Genomic DNA, 13,028 nt, shown 5'->3' with positions numbered 1-13,028 from the left:
AATTAAAACCAGATAATAATAAACACTGTGAGTCTCATTTGTCCAGTTTCTTTTAAATACAATTAATTATGTTTCGACTTTGCTTTGAACTCTTAACCTTCGATATTCTGAATGTTTTCCCCTCAAATTTTTACTTATGTTTTTAATGCCCTTTTTTTGGGGTGACTCCATCCTCCTTTACAGCACTGTTTGTTTACTCTCTTTCTCTCTGAATTACAATCATTACTTTCTGACTCGTGGATGTAATGTGCAACAACGGGACAATATGTGCAATACCATGCACATACATATCGTACATGTATGTGCAACTCACCAAGAAGCAGCTGGACTTATGGTCCATACAATGACACTGTTTACATTTGTGGCATTCAGTATTTGGTTTATTGAAGTTGTATGAATGATGCTTGTGTTTCCATTAATATATTATTATTTTATATTGTTGCACGCTTAAAAATGATTTGACTTTGAAGGATTTCGGAATTTTAATCTTACAGTCCATTTTTAGGGTGACTGTCCAGGGACTAAAGATGAAAAATAGTCTCTTGGCTAACGCTGGCACATTTACAGAAATTATTAATTCATTCATTATTAATGTCCACTGTCTCCATCCCCAGGACCGACTCTCAGAGCCCCCTGAGGCTGGAAGACGCTGGAAGTTACAGTTGGGCGTGTGCCTGATGAGAAATGTGACCCACATCAATTCATTATAGTTACAGTGATGCATTGTAGTGAGGATACAGACGTGTCTCTAGTCTGTCTAAAGGAAATTCAGAGAGATTTCTCTCAGTGGAGCCATACTTAGTATAACCCTTCCCCTAACCCTGTTATGGTATATAAACGTACAGCACTTTAGCATCTGCGTTTCTCCTGAATTCACGAGTTATTACAAGGTTTACAAGAGTCATTTCCGTTTCTTGCCACAGCCTTTGCCAGCTAGCGACGTATGCCTTCAACATCCTGCAAATGCTTCGTCCCCTAGGTGCCAGAAAGATTGCAGTCGGAAAAAATCTACACACTCCACTGATAAACCACAGAAGTGCTTCATGAGCACATAGCCGCAGACTGTTCTCACACACCCCTTTCCTACTTTGTACTGCTGCACAACAGCTCTCTTCGGGATAAATTAAGCTCTTTCTAGATCTTTATTTGATAGCAATAGTGTAGAGAGATGACAAGAAACAAGGTCAGATTTGAACCGGGGACATTGCGGTTCCTGGTCGGCATCTTAAACCCTAAGCCATGAGACAAATTAAATATAATTTAACTATAGTTGAATGCAGGGAGTTGGGGGTGCTGAAAGAAAATGACATCGTAATAAATGTATGAAGTTGATGGTTTTTGCATTAATTTAAATGGCGATGATGATTTATAGCTTATTGAACAGTTGATAGCAGCAGTTTACACCAATAGTATAACTTTTTAGTGGATAAAACTCATATCATGCCATAAATAGTACATAAACAGTGTTTAAACCCCAGTTTCATTATGCCAGATTTTAGGTGGTGCTGCAGCACCACAGCACCACCTACTACCTATGATTAAATATAATTAAATTTGATATATAAACATTACAGCAAATGCAACATTTCAGTCTTGCACATAATTCCATTTAGTTTTTTGGAAATGGCCTTTACTAAAGGAGAGAGACCCAGAGGATGGAGATGGAGTAATGTCAAAGGTCATAAGGTGATGGTAGCTGGCGTTTGTAAGTTAACTCAACCACAGACTCACCTATGTTTTCTTTTGAAAACCTCACAGCAGCAAGCAGACATCAAATCTGCAGCCATAAACACACAGCATTCACGTCACATATGACGTCCCTGAACGCCCCGCCGCAACCCACATCTGCTTTTTTTGTCACAGACACAAGCAGTTGGGGTTTAGGCAGCTGGCAATCTCTGTAGTTTCTCTTTCCCCCCAGACCTACACAGCAGCGTTTCTCACTCACAGCCCCGATTCCCTGAAGTCACATGGGACGGAGCTCTCTCCAAGGCTGGCAAAGTGGTTGTTAACCCTCACAGCTCAGTGATCTCATTTTAACTGGGTATGAAAAGAGCTTCCGCTGTGCATGTTAAAGACAAACAATCTTCTGAAAGACTCAAAGCTACAAGTTGAATCTGAGATGAATGAACTATGTGAGCACATGTGCTGGGACTCTCCCAGTGAAGTCTAAAATAGCTCGGAGATGAATCACCAAACAAAAGCTCTGCATTGCTTTCTAACTCTCACTGAACTCTCACTGATCAGGATACAAAAGCAAGAATACAATTTCTGGTTAAAAGAAATTACCCCAAAAATCAAGGTAGTAAGTGGTTATTATCTTTTTCCTGAGCTTTCAACCACATCATGCATGGCATCGATACAAGACAAGTGAGATGCAGTTTAAACTTCAGGAAAAAGCCAGGTGATATATTTAATATATATTTTGTGTTGATGTTTTTATGTTATAATAATAATAATACATATGTTATATTATCATTTATACTATAACACTTTTATATTATTTGATGTCATTTGTGAGCCATGCATCTTGCTCTACAGTATTCAAAGTGTTATGCTTTGTTTTAAAATATTGTATTTTTCAATATGTAATGTACGGTTACCATAGTTTCCTTTTAGACTGGTTAGCTTAGCACGCACAAGGTGCTTTACACAAACTTTTAAAAGGTTAAAACAACAACTGATCCTCGCTGTGTGAACGTGTTGACAGATTTTCTTCTGGAGGCAAGCAGCAGGCAGCAAGGTTGACCCATTTGGGTTTTGGCAGGGTAAGTTAGTTTATCGCGGTGCGTTGTGGGTAATTTCAGGAAGTCACGTGACTTACTGTAAAGCAGTGAAGCTGTTGATGTATGTTATCTGATACTCCGTCCAAAGAGGCTGCCTGAGCTGTTGCGCCCTGCAGTGGCGTTTGTACTCTGTCTCAAACCTGCAGAAGAAAGAGGAGGAGAAAGACGGATTGAGCCTGACAGACGACTGAAAGGGAGTCAAATTCCTACTTTTAATGGACTTCCTGTTTAAATGACATTTACCCTTTAAGTCCATAAACTTGTAATGAAATCAATTTTATCTATAAAGCACTTCAAACGTACAGAGACAAAAGCCAAATAAAAATACAGAAATAGAAAACAACATAAAACACATTTAAAGAGGAAGATAACATCTTTTAACAGAACCAAAACTAACCCTAAATATATAAAATTATAGTTCCTGCTAATATGCTGTACATGGTTAGTGCAGGTCTAGTACTGATACTGTATATTGTCTTATATTGGATAGGTGCTTCAGTGGAAATACATAGATGAGTATTAAGAACAACAGTGATTCTATATATATGTATGTTATATACATGTGTATATGGTATAAGAAATATAAAAATGCATTGTTTCATGTCCTCAGATCAAATGTTTATCAGTTACTGAATGGTTTTCACACATACACTACATGGCCAAAAGTATGCGGACATGTGTCTGCATACTTTAGTGTACCTATGAAAAATGTAATGCATACAAACATATTTTGGGCAACAGTTCGCTTCCAACTTTATTCACTGATACCTGCGTGACAAGGGTAGCACAGGGGGGACTACCTGAGGAAATGAGGGAAACCTTACACACCTCACAAGTTTTGCTTGTAGGAGAAAAGCTCCATATTATAGCCTTCAGATCATATTATATGGCCAAAAGTATGTGGACATGCACTGTTTTTCACCGTTTGGGCCATTAAGACAAATCTTACTGATATTGGAGACGACTGTGGTCTTCACTTTGAGAAATACCTTTTTCTGTTTGCGTCTCGTGCACAAACCCAGCTCCATAAAGAAATGATACTCCCAGTTTGATGAGGAAGAACTTAACCTCAACCCCACCCAACACCAGCTGACTGTGACCTGATCACCCAACATCAGTGGAATCGGAGCAGTTACAGGAGCTTTAATCATATATTGGTGTAATGTTAACAGTGTCCACAAACCTTTGGCCTTATAGTATATATAAACAAATATCCCATGCCATGTTATGCTAATTGCATTGAGGTGAGCAGTCAATCTGTAACAGTAGATAAATACAGAAGTGTCGACCATCAGTTATTTTCTTCATATTTCCCTCTTTATTTATTATTCAACTGCTCTTCTTGTGTTATCCTTTTTACTGTTTTATGACGTTTCTGTTTTATTGAAATTTCTTATTGTTCTGCTTCTGTTTTTCTGCTACATTTGCTGCTGCAGAGACAAAACATTTCCAGAAGAAACAATTAGAATGAATCTTATCTTATTTTGAAGAAAAATGAATGTGAAAGTGTTTCCACAGTGGGGTTGCGTGGTTCAGTTAAAAACAGTATTAGTCATTAATCAGACAAAGGAAATATTCTAACATTTCTTAACAGGAAAATAACAGCAGTGTGGTTATTGCACAGAGGGCAGGATCCCGTTTTTCTTTCCTTTGTTTTTCTGTGTGCCGGTTTCCCCATCACACTTCTACCTTCCTCTTTTAATTCTATATTGATAAAACAAACCAAGTGGCACCTTTTCCCTGAAGGGTGTGATTTTACAGAATGCTTTATTCTTCTGGCCTGGTGCTGCCATTTGACCTCCTCACTAATAATAATGTTCACATTTTCAAGTACTTCTCTTATGCTAAAAGAATCTATAACAAATGAGGCAATAAGCCTCTAAAGAGTTGGGATGTGAGATTGAAGGTAAACTTTCATCGGGTGTTTCATTCACTGTCTATGTTTTGGTTAAGACTGATGACTGAGACAAAACAATGAGCTAAAAGAGGCTAAAAAGCACCACATTCATCATTGTGTCACTACATGTAATCATCTGATTCAGCTCTGTGAGACTATACTTAGGCAAAGCAATGCTCTGAGCTAAATGCTAACATCAGCATGCTAACATGCCCACAATGACGACGCTAACATTTGTGCCTGTTTTAGTATCATTAGTTTCTTTTATATTAATATTTAAGCGCTTTTATCTTGTAGTTTTGTATGTTTGCGGGCGGTACAGGGATGGATTCTTGGGTTTCTGATTGTTCTGATTTGTTCTTTATACGCTTTAACCTGGAAAAGCACTCTGTGCTTAAGCTTGAAAAGTGCTTTAGAAATAAAATTATTATTATTAGAGTAGAATTATTATTATTAGCAACTATAATCAAAGCTGCAACCTCCGTCGAAGGAAGTAGCAAAAACTACTACGACCACACTGAGCTTTTACAACGTTCTCTTCACATATATGTCAATTTTTAATTATTCAGTCTCTGATATAATCATGTTAATTTAGCCGGCTAGCATGCTAACGTGATGATCAGTATTAAACACAGCATGCAAACTGTACAATGGCTTTCAGGAGAGCTAATTTTTCCTTATGACTGCTCCTGCCGTACTGGTTTCTGTCAATTCTCTATTCAATTTAGTGAAGCTCAGCTGAGGAAGAGTTATATCCAAACTGCACTTCAGTCTTCATCACTTAAACATTTTAAATATAGGCTTGAACCAAAACGTTGCGTATTTTATATCTGCTTGTAACGGGTGGATATTATCTTTCACAAGCCTCTTTAAATCTGACCTGCACAATTCATTCTTCACTTCTATTTGTGATTCTGTTTTATTGTGCAAAAAACAACAAAAATTGACTATTCTGACTACAACAACTTCTACTGTTTTTTTTTTTATCTTTGTGAAAGTGAGGGAAGTTTGTGATTCAGCGCCGCTACGCTTAGTGGTGAAGAACAGCATGCAGCCGGTATCTTTAGTGAATTAGTGAGTCACCCTCATGTGTGAATCATACATCAATAATAGCCTAATTGTACACATTACCCATGATTATGAAGTTACAGAAAGATAGAAATACATGATAAAAACAGCATATTCTCAATATTTTACACACAACATCTAATTAATAGGAGCCAATCTCCCCCCGGCTCCCCTGTAGTTCCCACCCTGATTAAACACAAAACACAGCAGGTGTGAATGTGATTAGTTTAGTAGGTATTTGGTCATAAACTGACATAACTGAATTAATTGAAATTCTGACCTGTTGGTGGCGCTAAATAAAAACTTACAGGATTACCAAAGTGATTCTAAATCATCCTTTGAGGACCATGAATGCCTGTCTGGTAAATGTTTATCCATCCAGTAACTGCTGGGATGTTTCAGTCTGGTACAACAACAAACTGCTAAAAATAAAGCCAAAAATATGCAGCACATTGTAAAAAAAAACAAAAACCCAACTGTTTATATCTTTGTCTCTCTCTTTAAGGCCTGTGCTTAGAGAGATTCTCTCAAGGTTTCTTAGAGGGAAATGAGTCGAATAAATTTAAATGATGTCCTGCTTAACAATGAAAAAGGGGAAACACTTGTACTTTTGTATCTTTTATGTAATTTATGAGTTTCCCTTGAAGGGACGATGAAGTGAAGGTATTCCTCTCTAAAACGCTTTGGGTAACTTTAGCCTTTTAAATATCATTGTACACAGTATTTGCACTCAGTAACTGTATATGTGCATATTCAGTATATGTGTCTCTGTGTTAACGAACCTCTTGGGGAACTCTTTCAGCTCTTGGAGACAGGAAGACACCACTTTCTGTTCCAGCTGAGCATCAATTCTTTGTGTGTTAACAATACTTCCCTTCACGTTCTGCAGAGAGAAAACACAACAGAATACTTTGAGATGAATACAAAGCTCTCTGCTGCCTCCACATGGTCAAAGCACTGAATTGCATCACACTGCAGGAGATTATTGTTTTTTTTTTATTGATTTTTGTTTTTTAAGGGACAAAGGTAAAATAAAAACAAACAGTAACAACCACAAAAATAAACACAAATGATAATATTATTTTTTAAAACACAGAAAACAAAACAAACAAAACATAATTTTTTATTAAATTATTATTATTTATAATATAATATTATTATAGTTTTTAAAATTTTGTTGTATATTTTAGGTTTTTAAAGTACAATTTTCAGCAAAATGAAGTTGTACATTTCTTTCAACATGAGAGTATCTGTTATGTGTGCTTTTATGACCTGTCTTATCACAGACTTTGATGGTTCTTAAGATGCTTTCATAATAAAATGTAATACGCATTATACATATTTTAAGAAAAATCCCTTTCATTGTGATCACACAACATAAAAGTGAAACAGTTCATACCGTCCAGATGTCCATGTGAATCTGAGAGTCGAGGAAGTCTTCCTCCTTCTTAGGAGTCTTGCTGTGCATCCAAAACTCCTTATTTTCAAGCTCAATGATATTGTCCAGTGAAGCTCTCGTGAACTCCTACAGACACAAACACAGGGAGAAGTGAGGTGAAAGTTTACTCTGAAGGGTTAGTAAGATATAGATAGAGATAAGACATTAATTTATTTCCTCTTTCCTGAGCGACTGTAAATGCACTCAGGTATAATCACAAGAGCTAATAATAATATACAAATGTTTAGTGATCCAGTTTTTATTGTTATTGCCAGGTCCATTGAATGAGCTACAGCAGGAGCCTAAAGGTCAGAGATGTTGGCTTAGTGTCTCCAAATCAGAGGCTTTAAAGCTTTTATTCTGTAGGTCAAAATAAAAGTGTGCAAACTGGACGGCAGCTCACTTCTCAAAAACCTAATAATTATATTTCTATCTTTATTTGATTGTTGTGTTTTGGTTTTGTGACTGAAAAATCTGCAAAAAGATTGAATCCTGGATGTTGATTTTTCGGAAATGTGATGTGACAGAAGACAAATTACCAAAAAGTTCATAAACTTGTTTTCAGGTTTGGTTTTTAAATTCTTCTTTGGTTAAATCTTCCTTTTGTTCTTGTAGAAAACAATTACTACAAAGTTATGGTTCTATAAAGTCAGAAAGTTTCATAAACACGTGTGAAAATGTTGTAAACAGAGTATTTTTTGTTATCTTGTATATAAAATAAAAGTTTTATTTCCCAACAAGAAGAACTAAAGGGCCTGTTTGCTTTAACTCTTGAGGATAAACTGTGAATCCTGCTGCATCTAAAAACTAAAAAAAGTTTTATAATAAATGTCCAAAGTTGCTAAATGTCCCAGACAAATTGTAGACAATGATTTCTCAATGGGAGCTTCGGCACTGTGAGCTCCTCACCTTCACTCTGACGCAGTACTTGTCTTTCAGCTGCTTCAGGAAATCGGCCTCCAGCTGCAGATCAGTGCACTCATCCTTCATGTCGGGCTGCAGGGAGAGACTTCCCATGATCTTCTCGCTGTCGGGGGCAAACAGGATACATTTAAGAACATTTCACTGTACGGCGAAGGAATGAGACATGTTGCTTCATGTCTGCAGATCTGCAGACATGTTGCTGCAGACTTCATCAGAACTTTGGGATGCTGTATGAGGGTAATCTGGGAAACAGGATCTTTAAATAAAGCTCCATAAGTTTAATAAAAATCCGACCCCTAACATGCAAGACTCAGTGCACATTGTTGTTTGTATGAAAACGAGTGTCTGCTACAGTTTATGTGTGATATACTGTGTAAAGAAGTCTTTTCTAGGATGCTACTTTACATAATCTGTGAGAAATGTGGACACGACCTGATTTTAAATTTTCCATTTTGGCCTCGAGAGTGTTGTGCCTCTTTTTTTTTTCATCAGATCAGTCGTTTATTTTTGGTCTCCCAAATGTTGTTTCAAGCACAGTTTTTTGGTTTGGTGTGGCCTGATTCAACAAATAATGTCCTCTTTTTCAACTGCTTCCCCCACTCATGCTCTCTCTGGTGCTGTGGCGGCGTTAGCTACCTTTTAAACACTCTGCCCCATCTGTAAACTCGTCTTTACTGTATGTGGGAAATCGAGATGTGTTTTTCGATGTGTTTTGGGTTTTTCCTCCAAGTTTAAGTTTAAACATTGCTTCAGAGAGACAATCAGTCAGGGACAATATGTCTCCAGTGTGGCTGAGGACTTTTACTGCATGTTTTTTCTTTGCTAATGTGTTTAATGACCTTTTCTAATAACTGAAATGGGAGCAAAAATGAATGGGGAGTAATTTAAGCCTGCTGTGCAAACTATGTGTGTTTACAACTGTCTGAATGTCTGGCCACTTAAGGCTGATATTTCCATGACCACAGATCTTCTTAATCACATATGTGAGTAAAATTACTCTTCACCAGGTTGACTACATGTCAAATGGTTTTAGTAATTTGATTAACTGCACATTTGATTAGGAAATCTGGAACCATTAGTATCAACTAAGGTGTGAACTTTATCACTTTTGTTTATATAAGTACTTGTACATGTACATTATGCACATAGGGTGGTAGGTGAGGCCTACGTTTTTGTGCCTGTGGCCCCCTAACAGGTCAGTATGGCTGAGAGTGGCATTGTTCTTGATTTACAAACTAAAACTAAAAGTGTTTACTTGCTTGGGTAAATAAGCGGGACAATATCACCGAAAAAGAAGGTCTGGAGCAGATTGCTTGTGGTAAGAAAACAAACAAACCAACCACAGGATTTTACAGCAGATATGTGACTGTAGGATGATTTCAAAAGCTTAACTACTAATAAATCCTGATGGTGAAATCTGTCCAGGGAGCTGTGTTACAATTGATCTGCATAAGCCCTGTACATATTTATACAAATAATTTGTAACACGTATGCATGTCAGTGTGGGCATTTTCCCTGAATAATAGGTCAAAGCTATTAAAACTGCTGTGCTTGTATCCATTAGCCCTAAATCATTACTGTAGTCTGTAGTCATTGATGTAGACACCTCTTCTTTCATGTAGTCATTATTCATAACATGCTGTCAATTTGCAGTCTAATAATACTAATAATGCTTATAATTTCTTATTTCTTCCTGAGGTTTTTGTGACACCAAAAAAGATAAATATACAGATCAGGAGCATAAAGCTGCAACCGAACTAGATGTGTGAATACACCATTTATTTTATTTTTTATAAAAAGGATCAATAATACCCTAAACCAGCTGTTCACTGTAGTTTTTAGCCAATGTTACTGAAAAAAGAAGAAGGAGAGGATTTGTTGGGGACTATTTTCAGCAGCGGATTAATCCACATTTGTTGCTGTAGTGAATATTTGGGGCAGCGGGACGGTGAATGTGTGATTGAGTCTAAATATACTACAATGTGACTCACTGATGTGTTTTTAATAGTTTATAGGATCATAAGCGTATAACAACACAAACCATCCATTGATGACTCATACGCGGACAATCTAATCCACATTCCTTTGATTCCTGCCATCGCTCACTGACCTCTTGTAGCTGTTGATGATCCAGTCCAGCAGAGCGTACAGATCCTTCAGCTCCGTCACTTCCCGCTCCAGCTTCTTCAGGTGCTGCCCGACGACTCTGTGGTAACTCTCCACGTAGGTGCTGAAGACCTTAAAGCTGGGAGGGTACGACCACCGCAGCTCCTTCTTCACTGTCTCCAAGTCCTCCCTGATGGCCTTACCCAGCAGAGCCAGATGAACTGCCAACCAGGATTGGTTCTGCTCCCTCGCCTCCAGGTGAATGGCCCCCACCTTCACCTGCACTCCCTCGCCCACCGCCTCTGTCCAGGACTCCATCCAGCTGCCTGGAAGCCCGCCGGGTTCCTCAGCTCGCTTCTCCTCCTCTTGGATGATGCGTGCCACGTGAACCAGCAGCCCCTTGTTCCTGGAGGTGAGGGAGTTGGAGTCGCGCACTATGGTGTTGATTTTGTTCCTCAGCTCTCCATAGAGGAGGTTGAGGTCTTTTTCCTTCTTGGCCAGCTCCACGGGCGAGTCTTTGCCGCACCGTTCCTGCTCCTGCTTGAACTCTTGCCGCATGGCGAGGAGGTTGAGGTGAGCCTCCTCCAGGGCCTCCATCTCTATCAGCTTATTGATCTGCATCACTGAGAAAAAAATAGAGAAGATGGTGAAATGAAGCTCCAGCAAAAGTTCAGTCAAGAAGTCGATTGGTCTGTAGGCCTGTTTGTAATTTCTCTTTCCATCCTGCATTCACTCTTCTGGTGTACGCTCACACATCATTTCCTTCACCTTCCGATTACCAGCTTCATCATCTCCACCAGTGGTGGTTGATCTAGACTTCATGGGGGGCATCTTAACTTCATTTACTTGTCTTCCCTCATACAATACAATTGCAGAGCTTAACTGTTCCAGTAAAGAGAAGAGAGAGGCGAGGGAGACCGAACACCCTTCCTTAGTTCAGAAAAAAAAACCTCACAGACACACTTCTTGATCAATCAGAGTGATACAACAGCCGAAAAATTCAGGGAGGAAATCAAATTTAAAATCGGCTGCCAATGTAACAGTTAAAGCATTGACTCCTCCGGATTAACTGTGTATTTCGCAAAAGGAACAGGATTCTATCTTTGCCTGTATTTGTTGCCAAAACAGAGAATGATAAGGAAAAAATTTGAATGTACAGACAGAGAAAGAGACAGGACGGTGTTTGGAAACATTGTGAGAAAAGGTTAATAATAGCTCGAAGCCACAAGCGTCTTTAAAACACTGACAAGGTTGGAAGCACACTTTGATGTAAACTGAAGGACACATGTACAAACTTTTATACTCAATCTGAAATAATAATGCAAATATAAGCAGCTGATATTATGTTCTGATATAGATTGATCATTTTTAAGCCAAGCAAGCACCTCTTGACCTCAAGATCACGTGAGAATCTCGCCAGGCTTCAGGCAGCCGTCTGCAGTGGAGGTACTGGCAGCTACTACAACTAATGGACAGATTGCTATGAAATGTTGCATTCATGGTCCCCAGAGGATGAATCCTAATGGCTTTGGTGATTCCCCCTGACTTTTCATCTAGTGCCACAATGAGGTTCACATATGTGGCTTTATGCTAAACTAATGACACAGCTTGTATATGATTTTGTGTTTAACACACTAAACTAAGCTTGATGGGAGTTAGCATGATAATATTAGCATTTAACTCCTACCACTACTGTTCCTATAAACTTATAAATCTCATAAAGCTGCAAGGATGGCTGTAGACTTTTAATCTTTCTATATCAAGACTCTCAGACTGAATGAAAACAGTTATACTATATACAGTCATGTGGTACTGAAGACAGCTCTGTCCTCCATTATTTCTGCCAGGGGGAAGGTGATGGGTGGTTTCAGCGGGGCATATCAGCAAAACCCTCCTTGGAAAAAATAAGGTTAAAGAACATGTGACAGCCTGTACCTGACAGTGGTGTGTGTGGTATTTCTGGCAGTGTGTACGCCTCCTTAATCTCCTCCCACACCTCCTTCTCCTCCTCCTCTTTTTCCTCCTCCTTTTCCTCCACTGAGCCTTCAGTGAGCAGGACGAACGGCACTTTGGGGTTTTTAACCTTGTCCTTCTTGCCAAAGTTTAAGCTATTACGAATAAACGCTCCTCTTTTCAGGAGAGCGTCGCCAATCCCAGACATATTGGGATCTGAGGATGGAAATGGAAACACAAACAAAAACACTGTTATTGTAACAGTACTAAGATTTCTAATTTCAGCACATTATCTCTTTTTTTGCGGGTGTTGTGGGGCAGAAATGGGGCAGACCCACAGTGAGGTTAACCACCTGCACACACTATATGGCCAATTTTTTTTAAACTGGGGCTATTTTTTATGGTTTGTTCCACTTAAAGGTCCAGTGGGAAACATTTAGGAGGATCAATTGGTAGAAATGTAGTATAACATTCATAGGTATGTTTTCATTAGTGTATAATCACCTGCATATAGGAATCATTGGGTTGTTGTTACCTTAGAATGAGCTGTTCTAGCAGATTATTTTAAATAGAGTACATGGTGCAACATCTCTACTAGGGGAGCTATCTGGGCTCTCTGCCTGCTGTAATTTCAACATGCTTGGAGGGCGAGCTTCACTGCTAGATGCCACTAAATCCTGCACTCTAGACCTTTGAGGTAAATTGTGATGCTGCAGCATACACGAGAACAACGACAACCAGAAGTGATAGTTACAGGATAATGATACAGAAACACAAGTAGAGAAAAGTCAGCAAACCGACTCAGTAATGTCTAACATTAGCCACCACACACCTCATTTACGTAATATTACAAAAA

The 13,028-nt window shown here is 38.6% G+C and overlaps 1 protein-coding gene across 1 annotated transcript in view; it reads right to left on the bottom strand.

Annotated features, from left to right (window-relative positions):
• The window catches only part of exoc3l4 (exocyst complex component 3-like 4), a gene marked incomplete in the record, with an annotated part of 29,753 nt that overhangs the window by 13,191 nt on the left and 3,534 nt on the right, over positions 1-13,028 (bottom strand). Inside the window, 6 exon segments of the mRNA XM_035673295.1 lie at positions 2,825-2,926; positions 6,534-6,634; positions 7,151-7,276; positions 8,099-8,216; positions 10,224-10,842; positions 12,155-12,388. Coding sequence (XP_035529188.1) covers positions 2,825-2,926; positions 6,534-6,634; positions 7,151-7,276; positions 8,099-8,216; positions 10,224-10,842; positions 12,155-12,388 — 1,300 coding nt within the window.

The sequence above is a fragment of the Morone saxatilis genome, unplaced genomic scaffold (genome assembly GCF_004916995.1).
Source record: "Morone saxatilis isolate NCDOM2014 unplaced genomic scaffold, NCSU_SB_2.0 Contig3, whole genome shotgun sequence".
Taxonomy (NCBI): domain Eukaryota; kingdom Metazoa; phylum Chordata; class Actinopteri; family Moronidae; genus Morone; species Morone saxatilis.
This window is presented reverse-complemented; position numbering and strand designations above follow the sequence as displayed.